Source organism: Eptatretus burgeri, chromosome 2, assembly GCF_056783735.1.
Source record: "Eptatretus burgeri isolate ZD-2024b chromosome 2, Ebu_testis_v1, whole genome shotgun sequence".
NCBI classification, from domain to species: Eukaryota; Metazoa; Chordata; class Myxini; order Myxiniformes; family Myxinidae; genus Eptatretus; species Eptatretus burgeri.
This window is the reverse complement of record NC_140962.1, coordinates 96,523,953-96,551,239: the sequence shown is the minus strand read 5'-3', so window position 1 is coordinate 96,551,239 and position 27,287 is coordinate 96,523,953. Positions and strand designations below refer to the sequence as shown.

Below are 27,287 nucleotides of genomic sequence, written 5' to 3'. Positions count from 1 at the left end.
TGATCTTTCCTTTTTCTTTTATTTGTGGGTTGTTAAAAAGGTAAGATCATAAAACTTCCTACTTTGGGTGGGGGTGAGGGGGGGAGTTCACCCCTTTTTCTTTTTTTCTCTTTATTTTGTTTAATATCAGCAGTTGGGGTCGGGGGGTGGGGGGGGTTCATATTAAACGTCTCTTTTTTTTTCTCTCTGCAAAAGTCAAAATATCGATTCTATCCGAGTCTATGTATGTATGCTAAAGAATACCACTTTAATTTTTTTATTTGATTATGCAAAGGAATGATGAGAGCTGGATATTTTCCCTCGGAAGCTTTCAGCTACCTTGGAGACCAAATATATTGTCATGGATCCGGGGTTAGAAGCTTGCCACGAGGGGAAGTACTCGGGTTCCTCCTGAACGCCCGGTTCTGATGCCGCTGAGCATAGATAACTTCACGCATCGGCAGGTTGCTGAGAAACCACGAACGCCGATTGGCACGGCCAATCCGGCAGGGTTACACGACTTTGTGTGATACCTTACCTGTGGATGGCCGGCTAATTGGGGTCACGTGCCCTCAGCGCACATTCGGATTACTGCCAAGCATTACAGTGAGTGTACGCTGGCTAACGAAGCAAATTATTGGGGTAGAACTTCCCATCTAACCTTACTTGTGCACTGCATCGGACCAATAAGGAAAAGACAATCGAGACGGATTGGAAATAATAAACAATTATTTATTACTAGCAAATACAATCTGTCGCTTCACTGATGACAGACAGAGGTGTGGGAGGAAAGGGCTGCATTTTATTAGGAGAGGGGAGCAAGGAGGGGGCAGAGAGAGAGAAGGGTGGGGAGGAGGAGGGGAAAAAAAACGTCAGAACAGCTGGACACACAGCGACACAACAGAGTTTGTAAAGTAATCTGCACATCTGCAAAAACTGACATTCCAGTTCCAGAAATTTTGTGGGAAAATGAACCAAAATCAATTGCTGAAAACATTGAAGTACCGCTCACGTATGACCTTATGATCCCATCGAGCGTGAACATCGAAAGCAAAGCATTGCGACCAGATATTCTTCGGTACAAAAAAGAGAGAGAAGCATTGCTAATTGAGGTGTTAATACCTGTGATTTTGGACTACCGATGCAAAAATGAAGAAAATGACCAAATACCAAGACTTCAAGCATGGAGTTAAAAGATCCTGGAAGCTGAAGAATGCCAAAGTTTTTCCAATGATGACGAAGAACCTCATGGGAATGATGAACAACAACCTTAGAGATATTAAAAAACCATCCCTGGGAACATCATAACACATGAACTTCACTGGGATGCTGTCCTGGGCTCAGTCGCGATCCTGAAGAGAGCCCTCAGCACAAAACTTTGAGAACAGAAAACATCACAGCTTGGTCCGTGAATCGTGACCGCTTACTGAAATGAAGGTGGATACTTTGAGCCCACCCTGGGAGGACTCCATTCCACATTCTGAAACCTGCATATGTAGAATACCAATCAATGAAGCACACACACACACACACACACACACACACACACACACACACACACACACACACACACACACACACACACACACACACACACACACACACACACACACACACACACACACACACACACACACACACACACACACACACCTGGGAGGGCTTCATTCCACTTTCTGGAACCCATATATGGAGATAACAACCAACAACACACACACACACACACACACACACACACACACACACACACACACACACACACACACACACACACACACACACACACACACACACACACACACACACACACACACACACACACACTTCCATTATGGTAATACAGTTTATATATGTACACACGCATAACATGCATAAAAACGACAAACACATAGATTTACCTTTAAACAGAGTTCTTTGAAAGAGGAATTCAATTGAATAATATATCAAGGCACAAAATACAATATGTCCATGTATGCTCCATGATATGCCTGGTGTTGGCTTAATGGTTGGGGTGGCGGGCTTGGGATCCGAGGGTCCTGAGTTCAAATCCCGCTCAGCTGTTGAATTAATACCAGGTGGGGTTAACTCGACTTGTCCTCCTTCCGAGGTCGGCAAAATGAGTGCCAGCATACTGGTACACTGTCGGAGTGGCGACCCATCCAGGATTGTGCCTAATAGCCAAGGAGACTGCTGAGGCAGCACCAATGCTCTGCACAGAGTATGGTCCCAATGGATGGATGGATATTTATGCCTGGTGTTGGCTTAATGGTTCAGGTGGCAGGCTTGGGATCCAAGGGTAATGAGTTCAAATCCCGCTCAGTTGTTGAATTAATACTCGGTGGGGTTAACTCGACCTGTCATCCTTCCGAGGTTGGCAAAATGAGTGCCAGCGTGCTGGTATACTGTGTCGGAGTGGCGACCCATCCAGGATTGTGCCCAATAGCCAAGGAGACTGCCTCGGCAAAACCAACGCTCTGCACAGAGTATGGTCCCGATGGATGGATGGATGGATGGATGCTCCATGCCTTCACAACCAGATCACAGCAAACACCTGGTGAGATAGACCTTGTTAACCTCCGCCATCGAAGATGGATGGAGGTTACTGTTTTCATCCCTGTCTGTTTGTTTGTTTGTTTGTGAACAGTATTACGGAAAAACTCCTGGATGGATTTCGACGAAACTTGGTGGGGGGATTAGGTATGGTCCAAGAATCATGCCATTAGATTTTGGACTTGGTCCAAAAATAAAAACTTTGATTTTGCAACTTTTTCAAAAAAAAATCGATTTTATTTGAAAAATATTTGAATTTTTTTTTGCATTTATACATGTTTTCAGTGATTTCCACCCCCCCCAAAAAAAAATTTGTTAGAGAAAAAAAAACTTAGAAATTTTGCACCTTTTTTTTTGCAAAAAAATTTCGTTTTTTTTTTTTTGGGGCATATCTACATGCCCGTCGATCTAGTTTAGTTTATTCAATCGTGGTTCAGTGGAGTCTGATCCGTTTTGACCTACAATGAATAGGATATCAGGTTCACTTAAGTGACCCAGCATTATTGGCGGCGGAGGTTTTGCACTCTACCGAGTGCTCCCACTCTAGTTTTTATATAGTATTAATGTCAAAGTGAGGGGTGGATTATATTAGGAGATTGCACAGAAGATTACACAAAATGATATCCTGTAAAAATACAATTGCTCATTTTCAGCAGATGAGAGACCTCCCAAGACACCAACTGCACGGAACTGCAGGGCCCAACACAGGCAGAAACGTATGTCTGTTTAATCGATGTTCTCTTGAGAGCACAGATACTTTTACCGAAACAAACAACCACGCAGCTTGGAGAGAGCTCTCGCCAACGCCACCAACTGCACCAAAGTGGCTTAAGCACTCAAGCAAGTGTGGTGGAAAAGAATTCAATTTCTACAAGTTGGATCAGCATACCAAAGGAGAATCTTTAATTTCGTATATTCGGAGAAAGAACATTGAATGCTTGACTGAAACATTCGAATGGACTTCACTGAAACATAAGCCCGTGGCAATTCTTCTTATACACAACTTGACATTCCAAAGAATGGGAGGGGAGAACTTCAGGGTTAGCTGATAAGCATTAGGCAAAAGCAGGGTTTATTTTAACGTGCAATTGACCCCTACTTGTGCAGTTCTAAATCAATTTGTGCAGTTCTAAATACAATTTTGTGCAGTACTAAAATTTATAACAAAAACTGAGTTTATATTTATAATGAGACAGTGAGTAGTTAGCAAGGCTGTTCCAAATTTCTGCGTGTTTTGAATGCACTTGGATATTTACGGTTATACTTTTAGCTAATGATACTAATTTTATAGAGGCCACTGAGGCATCCTGTGTTGTATACCTTGTCAAAGATACAAAGGAACTTAAAATCTATAAAATGTTTTTAAAAAAATAGCCATTACAAATGCTTCTCAGACTCAGAGAATCTCAAACACTGGCCATGGCACCGACCTCAAAGATTTGTGCAGTTCTAAAATTTCCTTCAAATAAACCCTGGGCAAAAGAACTCAAACTGCAATACGTGTCCACTGGGTGAAAGAGAATGACATAATCATGGCAAAAGTTGCAGTGATATCAACCAGGTCACCTTGTTTCATCGTAAGACATTCCTTTTATCAATATTTAGGTCAAAAGACTCTTGGGTAAAGGGAAACATAACTGACAGCCAATTCGACTATCGCATAAAAATTAAATTTATAAAGCACCAGCAGCAATTATAATTGAGAGTACATGAATATAATTATTTTTCTTCAACACAAGCATTCCAACGAAACTGTTGTTAAGAAATTGCTAGTTTGGCACGCGATTAGCAACACATTAAACATACACCTCCCGGAGACGCCCAAAATGTCAAACCACGAACGCTGACGTCTCCGGATGTTTATCAGCATTGCAATGTACCCAGCGATTCGTAGCTATGATGAACAGGCATTCGATAATATGAGTGAGGAAAGTGAAAACAACAACTTTATTGTGAAGAAATCACTGCGGCCTGTTCCAAGTCAAGGCATGGTTGAGCAGGCCAAAAAACCCCAGTGAGGTTACCCAGGAAACACCTTAAGACCCAGAGAGCGAGGTGGCCGAGGATAGCTTGATGAAGAATATAATAAAATAAGGCCATTAATTATCTTCAAAAGGAGTGTTTTAATTAACCCAAACACCCATTTTTCACTTTTGCACTTCCTTAGCATTCCCTTTAGTATTCATGCAAAGTTTCAGGTTGCTTGGTTTCATGGTTTTGGAGTTATGGAGGAGACACATAGACACACACACTGACACACACACACACACACACACACTGACACACACACACACACTGACACACACACACACACACACACACACAGACACACACACACACACACACTGACACACACACACACACACACTGACACACTGAAACACTGGCACTGACACACTGATACTAACACACTGACACACACTGACACACACTGACACACACACACTGACACTGACACACTGACACTGACACACTGACACACTGACACACTGACACACTGACACACTGACACACTGACACACTGACACACTGACACACACTGACACACACTGACACACACTGACACACACACTGACACACACACTGACACACACACTGACACACTGACACACTGACACACTGACACACTGACACACTGACACACTGACACACTGACACACTGACACACTGACACACTGACACACTGACACACTGACACACTGACACACTGACACACATACACACATACACACACACACACACTGACACACTGACACACATACACACATACACACACACACACACTGACACATACACACACACACACACTGACACACATACACACACACACACACTGACACACATACACACACACACACACACTGACACACATACACACACACACACACACTGACACACATATACACACACACACACACTGACACACATACACACACACACACACTGACACACATACACACACACACACACACACACACACACACACACACACACACACACACGCAAGCAATCATTTAAAAACAAGAAAATAAAGAAGGCACATAAAAGCAGATTTAACCAAAACACATATTCTTATTCAATCTTACTTACATAAAAGACTTGGCCATCATTCACTCAGGGGTGAAGAATAAAACAAGGACTTGAAAATAAAATAAAAGTCATGTATGGAAAAAAAGGAAAGCAGTCTTTCCTTCTCTCCCTCACCTCACAAATGTACAAGAGAATGCAGAGGAAAATGGATGGGGAAGATGGGCAGTGGTGATGTGACACGATGGGGACATGCAGCCAGGTCCCTGAGCCCCTCTCTGGTGTCAGATATGCGAGCCGGATGTGCGACTTGCCCTTCATTGCTTCATATTCTTCCTCTTTCACCCTCCTCATCCTTCGTAGCTTATAGGGTCAAGAGGGCACGATGATGCTAGTGGAGTGGAAGGAGTGTTCTTTTTCCACAGAAGTTCGCCACCAACTTCTTGTGAAACCATCCTTCTTTTACCCTCACATGCTTTTGTTCCTTCCCTCACAAGTCTTTTAGTTTTCTGCTCATTCGAGCTTGTCCCGTTTGCTTCTGCGTCTTCAGCCTTCTTTTCTGTTTTCTGGCTCTTGCTTCTCTCAGCCTTTCTGCTTTCTGAGCTGTCTCCTCAGGAGCGCTTTTCGTCCCTGTCCAGTGTGCTTCTGCCTTTCTGCTTCTTCTTCACATCAGCTCTCTTCCCTCCTCCCATAAGCCTTCTCCCTCGCCCATTGGTCTTCAGCCGATGTCGGGTGGGTGCATGATGTCACTTGTAGAAATTGCCACGCTATTCTGAGGGAACTTTCACTGAAGCCCCCACCCCACCCTCCATGCGCCCAAAGCCGCGATGAGAGCCCCAGCCCCCTCCCCGCGCACGTGAAACGTATACTCGTACTCTTCCGCACTGCACCATGCCTGCAAGAAGGCTGCATCTCACAGGCCATGATGAGCACCAAGCGTCATGAACATGAACGTGAGATGTGACAGGAACATGCATGTGAGAGCACCCAATGGGCCATTAAGCAAAGTGCGGAGTGAGGGAAAACGGAAAGGGATTCCGCCAGACCGAGGGATGACCGAATGGCTGTGGGATTGAAGGTAAGACGGATCGGGTGAAGGATGGAAGATTGAAAGTAACAGAGGGATTGAACAGAATGATGGTGTGAAGGAGGAGATATTGAAAGTAACAGATTGGGAGGGGGGAGACCTTACATTGGAAAAAATACAGCCTAGCCAATGCATGTTTCCTGAACAGCCCTTTGACAAGGGACCAAGGACTATCTATACAAAGACTAATGAAATAGACTGATCCTCGGGTCACCTATGTGTCCATGTACGCTCTCCCCCTGGGGTAAGTTTTTCAAAAGCATAACAATCACACAAGCTATCACAATGTATTTTGAATTGTGATACCACACCTGCTTGACCCTCAACCCCCACCCCCTTCCAATCCCTTACCCGCTCTCCACATTGCTCGGGGTATTTTACTTTTAAAACAAAAAGTTTTATAATTTTTATATTTACATGATTTATCTCGAGGGGGAGCACTCGGTAGAGTGCAAAACCTCCGCCGCCAATACTGCTGGGTCACTTAAGTGAACCTGATGTCCTATTCATTGTAGGTCAAAACGGATCAGACTCGACTGAACCACGATTGAATAAACTAAACTAGATCGACGTGCATGTAGAAATGCCAAAAAAAAAATCGAAATTTTTTTGAAAGGAAGTTGCAAAATTTTGTTTTTTTTTTCTTCAACAAATTTTTTTTTTTTTGGTTGGAAATCACTTAAAACATGTAGAAATGCAAAAACAAAAATTCAAATATTTTTTCAAAATGGCCGCTGTAGCGGCCGTATTGGACTTTGGACTAAGTCCAAAATCTAATGGCATGATCCTTGGACCATACCTAATCCCCCACCAAGTTTCGTCGAAATCCGTCGAGGAGTTTTTCCGTAATACTGTTCATAAACAAACAAATAAACCAATGTCACCCACAGGGTGACCCGTATCTTGCCAAAAGGTGACCACGTGTGACTTCTTTAAGGTCACACTGAGGTGAACAGAGCTGCTATCCACCAGGAGCGACTCCTTGAGGAATATCTGCCTACGAGAGATTCCGATGAGAATCGTTCTACAGAGTAACCATGAAAAATATGCGTTTGCCTCATAACGTCACCAAATGACGTCATAATGTCTCAAGCTTGACATATTGAGAAAGCACTCATCGAGGTGTTCAATTTGAGGTACGAGACGATATGGTTCCTAAAACTTGAAAAATTGACCTTGGTGTCAAATATGTTTGACCTCAGGTGCTAACCATGAAGGTCAAGGCCAATCGCCACCAAAAATTAATCAGCTGAGCGCCAGACCATGAACTATATTCCCATGAAGTTTGAAGACGATCCGATCAAAATTACTCAAAAAATAAGGGTTTCGTCGACTCCCCTGATTTGCGACAAAATGACCTTGACCTTCAAAATTTTATGCGCTGAAAGGGACCTCTATAGGCCTCTGATATGCGGTTACAAAAATTTCCAATGATAACTGTGCTCTGCAGAATTTTTTGTACGTGATTACAGACAAACAAAAAAAAAAACATACAAGCTGACTAACATATCTTGCAAAAACTTCGTTTTGGCAAGATAACAAACAAACAAACAGACGGGTGAAAACAGTAATCTCCGTCCATCTTCGATGGCGGAGGTTAACAATTTTGACACCTCATTTTCTACATTCCCCTTTCCTTTTGCTTATTCCTTCCAATGATCAAATTCCCACTTCCCTGTAATATATGGCTCTTGATATTTCCAGCTTGTCCTCATATTTGCCTGCACCTTTCCCTCCCCCCAGTGATTTGTAGATATGAGGTTTATACGCGTCTGCAACAACCTAACGTGTCTGAAGCACCTCATCCGAACGATGTGTCTATCAACGGGTTTTCCTTTGAGATATCAGGCCCTCTCACTTCAATTTTTAACAAATGTTTACAAAGAGGATGTTTGCCAAACAGATGGAAGAATGCCTCTGTCTGTGCTGTACCAAAAATGCCCCATAGTTAATGAGTACAACCAACTATGACTAATTTCAGTCACTCCAGTCTCTTCAGAGTTTTTGAGGGGTGTTTGGCAGACTGGTTGATGGTGAACCTCAGGCCTCACATCGACTCAGCTCAGTTTGGCAACATAAAGAGTAGTTCAATCAATCACCATCTTGTCAGTCTGCTAAATGTAATTCACAGAAGTATCGACAAACCGGGCCATCATGTGAACATTTGTGCAGTTGACTTCATGAAGGCTTTTGACTTTATCAGTCACACCAAAAGTGATCCAAAAGCTCATTGAGGTCATGGTTAATCCCACAATTCTCTGAGCTATCTGCATTTTTTGGTGTGTGTGATCGCTCACAAGTGGTTCGCTCCAAAGGAGTTACCTCCCACTCCTTGTATATCACATGTGGAGTGCCTCGGGACGAAGTAAGATCCCATTCTCTTCCTCACGATGATCAATGATGCAGCATTGACAACAAATCACAGATGGAAGTATGTCAATAATCTTACTTTCCTGGAAGTAGTTCCAGATCACAACAAACCACAATGCAAATGCACATTGCTCTCAGTGTGTGTCATTTAAATGACATGCGACTTAAACCTGAAAAATGCAAGATCGTGCAAATCAGCTTCCTGAAGCACCCACCTCTTCAACCCCAAGTAACCATTGATGACACCCTTGCATGAGGTGGACTTTCTTACCCTTCTTGGTGTCACCATCCAAGCTGACCTGAGATGGAATCGTCAAGTTTTGCAGATGGCTACACATGCTTCACGATGGCTGGACAGACTTTTTTTTTTTTTTTTTTAGAAAAACGGAGTCATTGTTTGTGACCTGGTGACTATCTACAAAATGTTCCAGTGAGTACTGGAATGTTCCAAAACATTTTGGAAAATGTCCCCCCCCCACTTGAGTTTGGTTTTCCTGTGTGGGGCTCCAGTTTTACCAAGGCTCAGTGTCGGGATTTAACGAGTGCAGAAGCATGCAATCCATTGCATAACATACTATAATGGCAACTCGAACAACCAAATCTTATGTCTCTTGACATCCCCTTTTCTGGAGTGCAGACATGAACTTACACAGCTTGGAACAACTCTCCTCAAATTGGAGCATCATTGTAAAATGCTGCCTCCTATTCATCAATCTCAATCTCGTTCGTGCCTACAACGAAGAAACATTAAATTTGGATTTAATATTACCTTTCATATTGCTACAAAGGCACTTTGGAGCGATTATAAAAACACAAAACAAACAAAAGAAAAACTCCCAGCACTCACTGATGAACCTCTGAAATTTTGAGGAAGATCTGTTTGTCTGTCTGTCTCGCTTTTTTTTCTCTCAGAAATAGACCACCCATAAACGGCTCTCTTGTAATATACAAGATAACAAATGGGATCGGGATCGGGTGGGGTGTGGGGGGAGGAACATGACTGCCTTCACGGAAAATCAAACTGTCACCAATGAATAATAAGTTCCCCTCGCATCCACCATTCCTCAACCACTTAATTATTTACCTTGCTCACTCATGTGGGAAACACTTGATTCAGCAGGAGAGGACAAGAGAGACAGACAGACAGACAGAGAATGAGAATTAATATATTACACCTATCTGCGTCGATGAGGGATCTTTACTGTAGTGGCTTTGAGCGTCAGAGAGAGACATAGATTGAGACTCCGTTGCGCTGCACAGCACCATCAGCTCTGCAGGACCACCGAAGAGCGATGGAGCACGAAGGATGGGATGCTAAGAACCAGAAGTCATGTTGCCTGCATTCCTTCTCAAGAGATTTGCTCGTGTCGCTGACATTTCTCCTTAAGGGACTCACTAATTCTCTATCTCTCTATCTCTATCTCTATCTCTATCTCTATCTCTATCTCTATCTCTATCTCTCATACAATCGCAGCTCGCCGTTTTTATTAGCTTTTGTGGGGCAAGCTTGAACCTTTGTGATGCCTATTGATTGGCTGCTGTGGGCATCGGACCATGCTCGTTGGCTTCTGATGATTGGCAGGATGGTTGGTGATTTTCTGATCATGAGTCCTGACTTGACATCGACCCTTATCTGATCACTTGGTTTGCTGAATGACACTGGAGGAAAATACAAATAGACAGATCATACATGGGGAACATTGTCGTGTAGGGAGCGGGGGGGGGGGGGGATTGGGCCTCAGAAACACGCATTTGGGTTCTATCGAGAGCTTCTGAATACCACTCAACACAACTTATATATAGTGGAAGAAAAGTATGTATGTATCTTCTACGACTGAGGGGATTTGTTAAGTTTCACTGAAGCTGAGACTGAAAGTTTCACGGATTAATGAGGGCTCCCTGAAGCTGTCTGTGCCTGTGCAAGTTTTGTTTGATTCCATCAAGTTTTGAATAGAAAACTTATTTTTGCCGATCTTGGCATTTTCTTCCTTTGGTGGGAGGTGTGGGGGGGGGGGGGTGCATTTCTAATTATCTGAGGTAAATAACTTTGATGCATTATATATGCACATACAGTGCCTTCAGAAAGTATTCACACCCCTTGACTTTTTCACATTTTGTTGTGTTAGTCTGAATTTTAAATGGAGTAAAGTTAATTATTTCTCTTTTTGTTACCAATCTACATGAAATAGCCAATAATGACAAAGTGAAAACGTTTTTCGAAATTTCTTACAAATTCATTAAAAATGAAAAGCTGAAATATCTTCCGTCAAAAAGTATTCGACCCCTTTGCTTTGATACTCCAAATTGAGCTCAGGTGTATCCAATTTCCTTTGATCATCCTTGAGATGTCTCTACAACTTGATTGGAGTCCACTTGTAGCCAATTCAATTGATAGGACATTATTTAGAAAGAAACACACCTTTCTATATAAGATCCCACAGTTGACAGTGCCTGTCAGAGCAGAAACTCGACCATGAAGTTAAAGGAACTGTCTGTAGAACTTGGGGATAGAATTGTAAGGAGGCATAGATCTAGGGAAGGGTATAAAACAATTTCTAGAGTGTTGGAAGTTCCCAAGATCACAGTGAAAGCTCCATCATTAGGAAATGGAAAGAACATGGAACTACCCAGACTCTTCCTTGAGCTGACCGTCCGACCAAACTGAGCAACCGGGCAAGAAAGACCTTGGTTAAAGAGGTGACCAATATGACCCAATGACCACTCTGACAGAACTACAGAGTTCCTTGGCTGAGATGGGAGAACCTGCCGGAAGGACAACAGTTTCTGCAGCACTTCACAAATCTAGACTTTATGGGAGAGTGGCCAGGCGGAAGCCACTCAAAGAAAAAGGTTCCTGACAGCACGCCTGGAGTTTCCAGAAAAGCGCGCGAAAGACTCTGAGAGCATGAGGCAAAAAATTATGTGGTCTCATGAGACGAAATTGAACTCTTTCGCTTGAATGCAAAGCGCTATGTCTGGTGGAAACTGAGCACAGCTCATCACCCATCAAATACCATCCCTACCGTGAAGCATGGTGATGGCAGCATCATGCTATGGGGATGCTTTTCAGTGGAAAGGACTGGGAGACTTGTAAGAACAGAGGAAACAATGAATGGAGCCAAATACAGGCAAATCCTTGAGGCGAACCTGCTTCAGAGTGCAAAAGACTTTAAACTGTGGTGAAGATTTATGTTCCAACAGGACAATGACCCCACACATACAGACAAAACAACACTGGAAAAAGCTTCAGAACAAGAATGTGAAAGTCCTTGAGTGGCCCAGACTTGAATCCCATTGAAAATCTGTGGAAAGACTTCAAGATTGCTGTTCACCGACACTCACCATCCAACTTCATAGAGCTTGAGCAAATCTGCAAGGAAGAATGCGAGAAAATGCCCAAATACAGATGTGCAAACCTCATTGATGTAACACACACACACACACACACACACACACACACACACACACACACACACACACACACACACACACACACACACACACACACACACACACACACACACACACACACACACACATTTAAAGGCCATTTTTCCTGCTAAAGTGGGGGTTAGCCTTGATGTACCCAAGAAGACTCAAAATTGTAATTGCGGCCAAAGGCACTTCTATCAAGTATTGACTCAGGTGATTGAAGTTGAATACTTATTCGTGCAAGATATTTCAGCTTTTCATTCTCAATTAATTTGTAAAAAACTTCGAAAAACATTTTTTCACTTTGTCATTATGGGTTATTTTGTGTCAATCGATGACAAAAAATTTAAATTTTATCCATTTTAAGTTCAGGCTGTAACACAACAAAATATGACAAAAGTCGAGGAGTGTGAAAACTTTCTGAAAGGCACTGTGTAAGTAAGTAGTGCACATGTTTTTGCTTCATGTACGTAACCCAGGTTATTTTTATTTTTCGAGAGTGATCGAGGTTGTGGTCTTGTCTATACACCCCCAAATGAAGGGATGTGCGTAGCACACTTGGAGCAAGATAGCCCGTATGGTGGGTACTGTGCTTGTCTTGTTAATTTACAGTAATTACATCATGCTTATTCTGACATGGATTGTGAAATGACTATTGCAGTGTCTATTCTCCTTTACACTAGATCCTTAACATAAGTCCACCTATTCCCCTTTCTTCCCCCCCCCAGATAAACCCCCTCCCCTATTCACCAATTCTCCTCTCTCCCCCTCCCCAGCACCCTCAAAAGCGATATACTGTACAATGGACCCCCTTTAAGCAACTTTATTGCCAAACTTTGCATTACAGTTGAGAACATAGTTGTTTTCCTGCCATACTTTATTTTTGACAGTTAAAACAAACAAATTGCATTTGCATTTTGTGCAACTTTTGAGAACCCTTTATCATATTCTATGCAATGCATGATGATTCTCTATCTCTATCTCTATCTCTATCTCTATCTCTATCTCTATCTCTATCTCTCTCTATGCTGTCCATGTAATTGCTAGAAGGTCAACATATAGCCTGAGTAACCATTTGCGATTGTTTCTTCAGGTGTATCACACTGAAACGGGGCATTTTATCTGTCGAAACAAGTACTATGGTCGAGGCCTTTCAGTCGAGGGGTTCCGTGCAACACTCTACCAGTTTCTGCACAATGGCCGGCATCTACGCCATGACCTCTTCGAGCCTATACTGAGCCGACTTCGTACACTGTGCACCGTGCTTGAGCGTCACGTCTCGTATCGCTTTTACTCGAGCTCCCTCCTTGTTATATACGAGGGTAAAGAGCGCAAGGCCGTTGAAGCCCGTCGAAGCCTTTCGGAGGCTTCTACCTTCCAAGAGAATTGCCCTCAAGGCAAACCACACACTCTGGTTGCAGCAGCACAGATGCACCAGGGCAACAGTATTAGCGTCTCACCTAAGGTGGACGTGCGAATGATCGACTTTGCGCATTCAACATTCGAGGGCTTTCGAGATGACAAGACGATCCACGATGGGCCTGACCGTGGTTACCTTTTTGGTTTGGAGAACCTGATAAAGCTGCTTGAAGACATTCAGGCTCACGAGGCCTGAATTCCCCAGCAATGTGCTGCCACATACTTGGGAGGGCTTTCTTTTGTGATCCTTGAAGGATCGGATTAGAGCCTGTATGGACGGGCTGTCCTGTTGTGCTCCTCTTGCACCTTCCTAATCTCCTCTTCACACCTGCTTCATGGCCTCCCTCTTTTGCTCTCTTTGTTTTGTTTTTTCTTCCTAAACCCCCTTTGTTTTCACATTTCCTTTTTTATTTGCTGGCAGGTTGTCTGTTGCTGAGCCCAATTAATTGCACATTATTTTGGCATTCTATGATTTCCACGTTCACTTTCTCTCTCGTTCAGGATTGTTGTTTATTATAGATGAGATTGTTACTTTTCCCCTCTCCCCAAAATGTTTGCAATGACCTCCTTTTGGGCCTCTGTCATGATACATAACTGGGACAAAAAAAGTCAATATTTGTGTGCAACAAAAACTTAATTAGCCTTGAAAAAAGACTACAATGTACAGTTTTTTTGTTTTTTTTTAAATAATAGCTTTGAGGTTTGTAGTGAAGCTGTAAAAGCCTCAGGTTCCATTGTTATATTGTAATGTGTTTGTGGAATTATTTGGTAACATCTGTTTGTCTTGGTACCAGAGTCTGTGATGTGTGGTGGGTTTGGATGTGTGTTGATTATGAACTTAGCACTTATAACAAGCTGCTTCCAAGTTTTTGTATTTTTTTTTCCATTACTTGGACTTTATTGCCGTTTTGGTATTTTGTAGCATTTGGTTCCATAACCACTTGCAAGGGTTTGTTTTGTATAATATTTGGGCTTTTGCGTTCAGGAAGGTCAACATATCCACCATGATGCAGTGTTTTGAGCCAGGACGAGCCTTTCAGTCGGCCCGTGACGTACGATGAAGCGCTGAGCAGCGACGGTGAGATGGTGTCTGACAGCTTTGTTTAATGACAACTGATTACGCTTTGAAATGGATGCTTCTGAATGCATCATCTCAAAGTGGTTGTATCTTGTGGTAACGGAAAGCATTTCGTACTGTATTGACTGGGTGTGATGTGGCTTCATTTAAATTTTGATTGTCATCCCTGTGTCTATCTTTTTATTTTATTTTTGTTTTTTTTTATTTGGGAGGGAACTGATAATGCTGGTCCAGACAAGCCATAAATGTTGGGCAAAAATACCAAACATCTTTCTATTACATGTATGTTAAATCTCATTGCAGTTTGTTGTGGGACCTAAAAAAGGAAAACATCCCGTCTATTTCCGGCCGATCCGCTTTCTTTACCACGGCCGAAAATGATGTTGTTTCTTTACCTCGACGGTGTAAATGTTAAACTCGTTTGTTCCTGTCCACTTTCTCGGGTTTTGGGAACATTTTCACTCAGGTAATGAATGTTCGCAAAAGGTGGCTTGGCATTTATCGGCAGAGACTTGGCCTGCTGGTTCAGGTTACAAGCGATCTGCAAACAATTCATTAATGGTCACCATGCGTATCCTGGACACTTTCCTTCCATGTGATAGCCATTGTGCTTTTGGCGAAGCAAATCGCACCTTTCCTTTCCTTTTTCCCGATTTGCTTCCTGTTTTTATCCCCAAACCCACCCCATAACCCCACCCCGGTCATGCTGCATAATTGGATCTGATGCCACAGGACATTTTTTGGGCCTCGCTTGGACTTTCAGCTACTTGTCTGAAGTATAGTTTGGTTTTAGATGGTCCTGTCTGGTGGGTGTGTCCAATACTAGCAGGTGAGGCATGTATCCTTCCACTTGTGCCGTCGACCACACAGATCGAGCAAAATCCCCCAAGTTAAGCAGAAATGTTCGTTTTACGCAAAGACTTGCAAAATGGTGAAACTGAATTGAAACTTCTTAGCTCAGTGTTTCATGGCTGTTGCATATATTTTTTTTTTAATCTTATTTTCTTTTTTTGGATTTGGTCTAAAAAATTTTATTTTTAAATATTTGTTGTTTTTTTTGGCAGTGTATAGTGTAGCTTTGTTGTAATTGTGATGTGCAGGTTTGATTTTGGCTGTGAGGACTTGCAAGCACCTAATTTTTGTGCATTGGTGCGATATTTTTTTATTATTATCATTGTTGTTATTGTTATCATTATTATTGCCTTAGGGGTTGGGTGGGAAGGGATAGGGGTGGTGTTGGGGGGGGGGGCGCAGGGCAAGGGGTGGTGGCAGAAGTAGTCTTGAAAATTTTCTCATTTGTAATTTCATTTCGAGCTTTGGGTTTGGAAGCCCGATTTGTTCTCGTTTCCAAGTGTGTCGAGCCTCTGTTCACTCATTCACAGCCTAGTTTGTGTGGCCTCGAGTGTTGCATAACGTGCTGCATTATATGTGGGCAGTGGAATGTGCTAAAGGCAATGATCTGTGTATTCTGCAGTCCTTTGGGGATCAGTTTAAAAACTCGTACAGGGTTCACCAACCTGGGAAGCTAAGATGCAGCCACCCTAAAAAAATTTTTTATTTAATTTTGGAATGTCAAATGGCCTGCCAACCTCCCTGCTGCATTTTGATAAATTGAATCTTTATGGCATTGCTGCACATGCAGGTGATACATAGGGAGCCTTTGCTATTTGTTGCACTGAAGATTAAATTAACAGATCCGTAGGCACTTTTGGAATTGAATTGGTTTCATCCCCTGCACACATTGGCTTGGAAATTATTCTGCTTGGAATTGGGTGGCCCGATATGCTTTGAATCAACTGGGGAACACCCAACTTCATTCGGAAGGATTTGAAATTTCTCCGCTTGCTGTGAAGGTATTCTTCACGTTGAGTCGACCAGATTGTTCCCTTCGTGCTTCGTCTCCATGAAGCTAATGCCATTAAGGTGACTCCAGTGCTCAAACTAGTGTTTGTTTGACCTCGACTACACTCAGAGCTTTTTGCTCCTTCAGAATAGTTACGTATTAACCCGCAGCATTTTCATTTCCGTTCAGTCTCGCAATGATTATGGAACTGGGTTTTTACTGAAATGTAGAATGGGTTCGACAATCCATTCGCTGCAAAGGCATTTTGTGTAGTAAGTGGACCAACGCCTGCGGTAGACTGTCGATCCCTCTTTCCATCTTCTATGCCGGTGGTATTGCGGTTTTTCAAAATCGAACCATTCCCCTTCAATTATATTTGTATCCTCCCCTTTTGGACCTTTGGTTAAACTTGCAAATTTCTCCCTCTTGTATTCTTGAAGTGTATAGTTGACCAGCTGCATTATGTGCATTAATACATTTGGTTGAATGAAACTGTGTGGATTTTTTTTGTTTTTTTTTGTAAATGCAGTAAATACTGCAGGTGTCCATCTCTCAACCCCTGCCCTTGATAATATCACTGGGGATGGGTAAAGGGAATTTCTTTGGAAATGGAAGGCAGCAAACACATCAGGCTGAGTTCAAAATGAGAGTGGCAGGCCAAAACCATAGATAGATGAGGTTAGAAGAGCGTTACGTGGAGTATGTCGCTGTGACACCTGATGTTGACCGTAACGTGGTACAAATTCTGAGTGATTGAGTCTGAGTTGTGCATACGGGTGGGGTAGTACCCTGTTTGAAATTGAATGAACTTGTGAATTTATTGCACCATCTCGAATTGCTCTCCTAATACCCCAGGTAGTGTGGTGTGTATTAGTTGCAGGGTTGACAGTCGCTGTTTCCAGTCGTGTTTTGCATAAATAGCGTACATGGACATTATTTTGAAGAATGACAGAGTGGACAAGATTTTATAAATGAGAGGATTGGGCATCAGCACTGGGCCAGTGCACTTCATCCTCATTGAAACATTGGACCTTAAAACGGTTTTTGCGATTTGTCTTGCCAGAATGGGGCCAGGCCAAAAAAATTCAGGTTACAAGTCACAAAAATAGGGTTGGTAGGGAGGGAATCTCCCCTCCCATCCCCCCACCCACCAGGGATCCTTCTCTCTAACAAAGGACACTATAGCCATAAAACAACCACTATATCTGATTCAGATGTTTACGTGGGTGGAAGCATAGCCATCAACAGAGGCACATCCATTCGTATTGATTTATATTTTAAAAGTGGAAATTGCAGGACTTGTATAAGATTCAATGTCTGTCAGTTTTTGCATCTCCCAAACCACCAGTCGCACAAAGCCAAAAATGGTACCGTATTAATTACCGCAGACAGAGGTCAAAAGAAAATTGATTTGAACAAAAGCATTTCCATTCTTCACATCAATATCGATAAATATACAGACAAAGCATGCACATGCACCAAGTAGTTGTCTACAAAGATTGCCTATAAGAGGAATCCGGGGCATCCGGAAGTGTTTGTTTTCTGGGGTTAAAGCATAATCACGCGTACAGTGTTAAATAAGTTCACAAGGAACTTCAATGCAGGAGGAAGCCATTCGCCCCCATCAAATCTGTGTCACATCAACTACCAACAAGGAACTTTGATGCACGAAGAGGCCAAGAGGCCGAAACGAGAACAACACTAGATACCATCACCCATCCACACACAAGCTCCTGCAAGTCCTGCCAATATCCTGATACTACTCTTTCGCCAGTGCATTCAGGTACCTATCTCATTCTAATTTAAACTCATTTACTCTTTCTTCTGCCACTGCTTTGCTCGGGAGACCATTCAATGCATCAATTGTTTTCTGATTGACAGACCCCTGCCTTATTACTGTCCCAACTATCAAGCTGTTGCCCCAAGTCCTATCCCTGTCTATTCTGCTGAAAAACTCCACTGCATTTATTTTGTTTATACCCTTCATTATCTTAACCAGCTCTATCAGATCCTCTCACAATCACCTCCTTTCTAATGTATAAAGTCCCGTCTCCTTCAGCCTCTCTTCATAGCTTAGTCTGGCCCTGAAATCGATCTTGCAGCTCAATGGCAGCTTTGTCTTTCCTCATGTGTGACAAACTGTACACTAATCTAGATGAGGTCTCACTAAATTCCGATACAGTGTTAACACTACCTCTTGATTTATAATTGATCCCCCAATGAAAACGACCTAAAACTGTTGGCTTCACTGAAAGCTGCCTGGCATTGTCCTGTCTGCTTATCTCCGTATCGATAACCACCCCCAGATCCTTATCGTGTGTGACACGCTCTAAGTTTGCACCTTGCATCATGTAATCTCTATTTTCATTATTCTTACCCATCCCCAACACTTTATACTTCTTTATGTTAAACTGCATCTGACAATCTATCAGAGTATCAAAACTTTCTTCAATCTGATCAACCCCCTCTATATATATAGTGTTACGGCTGTGGAAACTTGCAATACACCAGAAAGGTCCTCAGGTTAGATATATCGATAAGTTCATGTGTAGTTAGTCCCCACCTGTTGTTTAGGGGGAATATGTGTGATTCATCCGGGCTGCGACGCTTTGAGTTAGCCATTTTTCTTTCTCTATCGTTATTTTGGACCATTAAGCCGCCAACAACTCAAACACCACCAGCTTCGCCTCTTTACCTCCACAACTCCATCCCGCAAACATCGCTTCACCGCCATTCCCAAACGACGCCCGTCAACAACCAAACCACCACAGCAAACCCCCCACCACCTTCGCCTTTCTCCTTCCACAACCAACATACAACACCACCTGTCAACACTGAACGTCGTGCTGTCCAGGGCCCGTTCGGTGATTCTTGCCGAATGCAGCAAGCCACAAGTGCACATGGATCCTTTCGGGAGAGGAGAAGCGGATCAGGAAGGCTTCACGCCCCTTTTCTTCCATCCAATGACTGAGCATCGGGTGGCATGGCCCCGCCTCCGAACCCGCTGTGAATGCGTTCCTTTTATATTAGGAGAGGAAAACGGATCAGGAGAGGCTCACGCCCCTTTTTCTCCGTCCAATGGGCGCGTGTCGGGCGGTGTGGCCCCGCCTCCAAGCGCGTTTTGATCCGCGAATCTCCATACAAGCTCCTCCCCCGGTCTATAAAGACGCGAGGACAACGCAGCTCGTGGGTGCAGAAAGTGGCGCGAGTCGGAAGTCGTGGAATCTGAATTGTGTGTTTGCGGGGATCGGACTGCGAAGGGGACGGAACTCGGAGTCGAGGTCGAGGGACGAGTCACGGCGTGGAGCAGGGACGCAGAAGAGGACTCGGGGGCGAGAGTTTGCCGGAGTCGGTGCGGTCCCGAGACCCTGCTAGCGGGGCGGAGCGTCCGCCATTCCCCTCTTCCCACCCCGAGCATCAACAATTTCCCCCATCCGCGCTGAGATAGCGCCGGTAACCCCGTCCACTCCCCGCCCCAACCGTGGTGTCGACCGACCAACACGTGCCTGCGCAACGCACGCCTGGAGGAGCTCACCAACCATACCAGGGGCACGGAGTCAGGCGCGTTACACGGACATTGCGGCTGGCCCGCCATCGCGCCACGAGGGCGCGGGTAAAACCCCTTCGGTCTCGTGGACCTGGCCGATCACCCAGGTCCCACGTTCATTTGGTCCACGGACCTGTCTGCCTCCTTGCCTGTGAGGGTGGCTTGCATTTTCTTTGCTTTTGGTGTAAATGTGTGTGTGTGGCGCCAGTCTATTAAGTAAACCCGTTTCAGTGCTTGTACATTGCTGTATTCGGTAGTAACTCTGCATTGCTTTTACTGTATGACTGTTGTATGTGCATTTTTGTATGGCTGTGAATACGTGCTTGCCTTGTGTGTGTGTGAGTGAAATAAAACTACTTGCTTGTCAAATTGTTTGCCGTTTCGTTGCGTCCTTTCATTCGGTTGAAAGTTCCATCTTGCATCACGTAAGGGATTGGTAGTGGGTGTAGACACCCAATAAATAATCTGAACTGTCGAGGTCGACGATAACTCCACTTGGTTATCCCTGCAGCATGGAACGAGCCGCTTAAGTGGTTCGTGTCTGGAGTCGAGCTGCAGCGTGGTACAACTCCTCGGTACGCTACCCGCGCGGGTACTTAGGTATATCGACATTCGGCGATTCACCCTATTTCGCACGGGTAGAATGCGGACTGGGTTGTGGTGAGGTTAAACCCCCACCCGTGGCTTGCTCCTTGGCGGTAGTTCCAAGAGGGTCACGACTGAATTGTCCGTTCCGGTGGGCGACGCGTCGTGATTTGGATTACGTGGCCGATCGCACGCCGGGCGGGCGAAATTCGTAACTATATATATATATATATATATAGTTACGAATCTGGAAGCTTACTGCGCTCAGCACTCAGGTCCTTATAGAACAGTTATATCGGTAAGTGTGTGTTTATAGATGGAACCCGTCCCTAGTCTAATGGGAATTAAATGTTTGTGCGCTGCAGAGTTATTTTGATAGTCAGGGTTTTCTTTTACATTTTTACATCACCAACAATTACAACACCTTTGCTCCGTCCTGACGCCATGACGCTCGTGGTGGGCGCTCTCGACAAATCAGGGGGATGCGAGCAAGGTTGCCATCATTCGGCCAAAGAGCGCAGGACCATGTTACTCTCCCTGTTTGAGGGGCGGTCCGCCGTGGGGGCTGCCACGCCCCCCGATCCAATCAGCGGACTTGGCGCATTTGGCCAATCACAGGGGCGACGAGCGCATTTTGCGTGCCAAAACCGTCCAGTGAGCGAGAGCGGGTTGATGGCAGGCGGTTCCTCCCCTCTGGAGAAGGGTGAATAAGTGTTCGGGGCGTTTGGTCTGGTGCGGAGAACGTCAAGGTCTCGTCGCCTGGTCACCTTGTGAGCCTCGTCGCCTAGTCGCCTTGCCAGCCTGGTCATCTCGTCTGGCCTGCCGGCGTTCTGTCTGTTCCACCTTCACGCCGGCTGGCGTCCATCATTGCATTGTGTTGCGGGTTCAAGCCCCCCGAACCGGATCATCGAAAACTGCATGAGGCGGAGAGGTGCGAGACAGGTTCTCCCCTTCGGCTCACCTTCCCTCCCGAGCTGAAGGACCGAATAAAGGCCGCGGCCATCACTTCTTTTGGGTGTGTGTGTGTGTGTGTGTGTGTGTGTGTGTGTGTGTGTGTGTGTGTGTGTGTGTGTGTGTGTGTGTGTGTGTGTGTGTGTGTGTGCCTGTCTTCAAGTAGAATTGTTTAAGTGCCTTGTACATACTTGCATTTATTTTCGTCGGTTTAACTCTGCTCCTTGTGTGTTCCCTCCCCCCTATTTTAAATAAATATCCATTTTGTTGAATGTGTCAGCTCGTTTTTGTGTTTCCTTCATTGGTTTAGCACGGTGCGTGTTAAGAAATAGCGAGGGTAAGTTGTGCATTTGGACCGACGGGACCTCGGTAACCATCCGCTCGAGTTACGCACAGGTCGAGCACGGTAACGGCTCGTCCTGTTCGAGCTCTGTCGAGGGTGTGAATTCCTCGGTAGCTCGTCACGTGGGCCTCTAGGTATTTTGAAGTTTGGCAAATAACCCTGTCCCACGCGGTTGAATTATTGACGATTCACGGTCTTTTAAGGGACCCGTACCTTTGGAGTTATCGGAAAGGTACGATCTAGATTCTGGGTGTTCGGTGGAGCTGACTCTACTGCTCCATCTCGCGGTCGTGCTCGCCACCGATACCCAGCAAAACAACAAAATATATATATATATATATATATATATATATATATATATATATATATATATATATATATATATATATATATATATATATATATATTATACCTTACCTCCAAGTTTTATCATCTGCAAAGTTGAAAAGATGACTTTTAACCCCACTGTCCAAATTGTTGATGGAAATGATGAATAATAATGGTCCCACTACTGATCCCTGAGGAACCCCACTACTTACATCCTCCCAACAAGACATTCTCCCACTCACAACCACTCTTTGCTTCCTATCAATAAGCCAGTTAGCTACCTGACCAGCCACTCTGCACACCCTCACCTTGGCTAACATCCTCCTACGTGGTACCTTATCAAATGCCTTCTTAAAGTCAAAGATGTATGGCATCCATTGCAATTCACTTATCCAATCAGAAACTACTTCATAGAACTCCAATAAATTTGTGAAACATGATCTCGCTTTGGTAAACCAATGCTGACTACCTTTAATTAATTTGTATTTATTTAAATGGTTCCTCATCTGGTCCCTAATTAAAGTCTCCAACACCTTCCCCACAACTGAAGTCAAACTAACAGGTCTATAGTTTCCCAATTCTTCTCTGGATCCTTTCTTAAATAATGGTGTTAATCAAATCCTCCGGTACCTGTCCTGACTCCAGGGAACTGTTAAAGATATCCGCTAACACTACACTTATCAGTTCTAGTCTCGTGTTTATATCATTTTTTTTGCATGTAAGGACTCTTATTCCAGGGCGATTATCGACTTTTCAAAGTGATAAAGCAATTATGATCAGTGCCTGTTATATTATTACTATTAACGGATGCTACACCAGTGTTGGACACAAGTTGTTTCAGTCTTTTGTCATTGACTTCAATTGTGATGATGCTTCAACTCTCTCACAACTCGTTCATTTCACAAAATGAGTTTAACCAGTTTCGGCCAAGCCAATCCTGTACAGGCTGAGGAAGCTTTCGGTCTCAGCTTGCAGATATGTTTGGTAAGTGGAAACTGGTGATCTACCAAATTTAGCTTCATCTATAATTAAAAGAAGCACCATCCATTCATCACATTTTATTCCAAAAGGGGTTCCTGCTGTTGTAGAATAAGAAAGCGGTACCGTTGGAAAGCCAGTAATCAATTAACTTGGTTGGAAAGCTCAATGTATTGACTTGGAATAAAAATTTGGCCGTTTCATCATAAAAATGCCTGAATTTCTGGAGTTGAAGAAGAAGAAGCTGTACCTGAAGCTTAATGTAACAGTTAAACCAGTATCATTTTTAGCTCACCTGGAAAATTGTGCCAGGGAGTTTATGGGTTTGCCTGTCGTCTGCCCAACCATTAACACTTAACTTATTTTCTCAAACGACACACACAATTTCGATTAAACTTGATTACAAACTTCATCACCCGTGACGTACCAAAGTTTGTTCGTGGCATTAAAAAAACGTCAGGGTCTCAAGGGGTCTGCGTGGGATTGGCCCCCAAAATATGTATTTACTTGCTTCTCAGAAACTATGCACAAGTGTGATGAAACTTGACCACAACCTTCATCATCCATGATCTACCAAAGTTTGTTCACACCATAAAATAAAATAAAAATCGGGCCTTCGGGGGGTCTACGGAGGGTTTCTCCCCAAAAATAGGCATTTGCTTTCTTCTCAAACTGCACTCCCAATTCCGATGAAACTTGACCACAACCTTCATCACATGTTAAGTACCAAAGTTTGTTCACGCTATTTAAAAAAAAATCAGGGTAAAGTGGGAGTTGGGGAGTTGCTCCCCAAAATTGGTATTTACTACAACGTTGGTTCCTTGGGACATTTTGCTGATTCCATCTCACATTGACTTCTTCCTCAGTGTCATTATTCTACCAGGTGAGTGCCCAGGGGTATTGCCCGTACAAAAATACGAAGTGCACACCACGATAGGGCCAGTTGTTCAAATCCACTGTTCATCTGAGCAAGCGAAGAAAGACTTTGAGAAGGAAGTAATACGTACCAATTATTCTTCGGCAGCAGGAACCCTTAAGAATAAAACGTGAAAGGTTGGGAAGGAACACAATATATGGAATAATATTTCTCGAAGCGATATAAAAAAAAAATATAAAAGTTCATGGAAGGAGCACACAAACAACAACAACAGCCATGACAATAGCTACAACTAGTTTGACATGTTATAAAAGAGAAGGTTTTCCTTTTGTCTTCGAACACATAAAAAGCCAGACGTTCATGTTATATCATTAATATACAATTATGCTGTGATGGAACCAAGTTGTAAATGCACATTTTCTGTTCGCTTTCCCATCTTCCCATGTAAAGCATCCGGTATTTATCAAATAACCTGCCACGTCGCATTTGAATTGGATTTGCGAGTAATTTAATGATAAAATACACGATGCCAATATATATATATATATATATATATATATATATATATATATATATATATATATATATATATATATATATATATATAATATATATTGCAACCTTTTTCATCCTTAATCCTTAGATGCATGAGTGATTGAACCTTACACTCTTCTAGAAGTGGGTCAAAAATGACCTGTATTAGAATCAATTCGTTTTGTGCCTTTTTTGTTAAGAATAATCATTTCTGTTATGTTTTGTATTGTACACATGAGAAAGAGATTTCATGTTTTGAGTAATTTTTATTTTTCACTTCTTAACAATTGGAACATAAAACATTTTAAACAATAATAGTTGAAAACATAGAAAATTGATTGCACGGAACACAGCAATAGAATAATGTCAACATTCATTTTGTGTACTTGTGTGTGTAGCTGCATGACGTGATATACCTGGAATATGAAGTGATAACAACTTTTCATTAAAAATATATTGCAAGAAAACAACCTCACTGGGCCATTTTTGACCCACTTATGCATCTAAGGGTTAAGATGGTCTTGCTGCTACTTTTATTTCCAGGTTTGTTGTTACTTAGTTGATGAAACACAAGTTAAAATAATTAAGTGCAGCAGAATGTAGTAAACCATTAAACGTAATGTACCGCCGGTTCGCGAAAAGCTACGCGTTTGACCCTCTTCGCCGGTCTGTTTTGAGCGACGACAGATAATGGAGGTGTTTCCAGTGTGGCATCGAGCTCCCCTCGGGGGACGTTCGGTCGGTGGGCACTGCAGCAGCGTTTCGGATGAGGACATGTTGTCATGTGGACGTAGAGGAGAATGAGGATTAATGTGAGACAACTGGTGATGAGGACAGTGAAAGCTGTGTGGAAAGCTCTTGGAGTCGATTCGGTCTCATTTTTAGTCCAGTGCTCCGGCACAGAGTTGGGATGTGCCGCAGAGAGCACAAAATTGGCAGAGAAGCCCAAACATTGCACAACCACGCTTCTCAAATCGCGATTTCTCTTTGAACACGTGCTTCGCTTTACCGTCCGTTCCAAATCAACATTCCGTACCTCCTTGAAGCCGAGCTTATTGGTATGTACGACTTCCTTCTCAGAGTCTTTCTTTCCTTGCTCAGATGAACAGTGGCTTTGAACTGCTGGCTCTCTCATGGTGTGCACTTTGTGTTTTTGTGCCATAGGCATAATGCAGGGTGTGAAGGCTCCATGTCCAAGTATGCAGTGGTGGTGAAACCTTGAACAAATGAGCACACGATCGCTGTGAAGGTCGTTCCTTCGGTCGTTGCACCAGAAGCATCCATCTGCACTTGTGCCAGGGGAGAACACCTCGTGGATACTCCGAAACAACATTGGTCCTTTGCTCCATCTTGCATCGTGCTCCAAGTTGGGGCAGCACCGGCAAACGAAATCTGGTCTGAAATATGGCTCTTGGTTCTTTCGCAGAAATCGGTCGGGATGTGCTCGGCCGATGCACAACCAAGAGAAGAGCAACAGGAAAATGGTGAAGAAGAAGAAGAAAGGATCAATCACCACCAAGAAGTACACAAAGATCCATTTCAAGGTTCGTGTCTTCTCCATGATTTGCTGTGCAAAAGAAATATAGCAGGTGCACTTATTACAAAGATGTCATTCGAAGCAGGTTTGCTGCATTTGATCCCATGTTTTTTTTTTCCTGTACTACATAGATCATGTATTTCTTGAGAAAAATCAGCAATTCTTTTTTTTGTATAGACATGACTGAGGTCCATGGACTGCATTGGAGTCATCAGGAGGAGATGGCATAGGATTTGGGTTTCAGCTGCTACTCCACCCTCCAACCAATGCAGGTGAGGCCAAGAAGTGTATGACTTCAAGGGGAGGGGGAGAAGGACACATGGAGGTGAACAAGCTGAAACACAGAAGGAAGGGGAAAGTGTGGATGAAACGGTAAAGGAACAAATGAGGAGGGGGGAGGGGAATCACAATAACTTGGGAATGGGATCATTTGGGGTGGAAGAGATCATGAGAATGGATGGGGGGATGACCTGAGGTTGTGGTGAACAGCTGTCTTGAAGCCTTGGAGGGAAGAATGGGACTAAACAGATTGCGGAAGTTGGTTCCACAGGTGAGAGAAAAGAGCAACAAATGAGTGGAGGTGAGCAGTGAGCCTGCAGTTCAAAATCAACGAGTGGAGGTGAGCAGTGAGAACTTTCCTGGTCCCTTTAATGACTCGAGGAAGCAGTTTTACACAAGTCAAACACACTCGATAGGGGGTGATGTACACAAGGTAGTCGGAATTTATAATTTGTTGAGGGGTTGAGCAATAACTCACGTACTCTCCACAAAAGACCATGTGATATTAACCTCCATCAACCACCATTGCAGCAGATTCCCCAGG

The 27,287-nt window shown here is 43.5% G+C and overlaps 2 protein-coding genes and 1 long non-coding RNA gene across 8 annotated transcripts in view; 2 read left to right on the top strand and 1 right to left on the bottom strand.

Annotated features, from left to right (window-relative positions):
* The window catches only part of LOC147032628 (inositol hexakisphosphate kinase 1-like), a 51,012-nt gene extending 33,735 nt beyond the window's left edge, over window positions 1–17,277 (top strand). For all 4 annotated transcript variants that reach the window (XM_085870397.1, XM_085870394.1, XM_085870395.1 and 1 more), the window contains one exon: window positions 13,539–17,277. In XM_085870397.1, coding sequence (XP_085726523.1) covers window positions 13,539–14,060 — 522 coding nt within the window. In that variant the 3' untranslated portion in view covers window positions 14,061–17,277. The remainder of the gene's footprint in view (window positions 1–13,538) is intronic.
* The window catches only part of LOC147032626 (uncharacterized), a 27,681-nt gene continuing 1,092 nt past the window's right edge, over window positions 699–27,287 (bottom strand). Inside the window, exons 1-2 of one of the 3 annotated variants that reach the window (XM_085870399.1) lie at window positions 27,226–27,276; window positions 25,538–26,494 (exon numbers count right to left, since the gene is read on the bottom strand). In XM_085870399.1, coding sequence (XP_085726525.1) covers window positions 25,538–26,488 — 951 coding nt within the window. In that variant the 5' untranslated portion in view covers window positions 26,489–26,494; window positions 27,226–27,276. Of the gene's footprint in view, window positions 1,467–25,537; window positions 26,495–27,225; window positions 27,277–27,287 lie in introns of those variants that run through there. The other 2 variants (XR_015055259.1, XM_085870398.1) reach the window with 2 other exon arrangements.
* Window positions 25,856–27,233, top strand: LOC147032627 (uncharacterized). The gene is made up of 3 exons (XR_015055260.1): window positions 25,856–25,985; window positions 26,092–26,471; window positions 26,642–27,233. It is a non-coding gene; the product is annotated as an uncharacterized LOC147032627 (long non-coding RNA).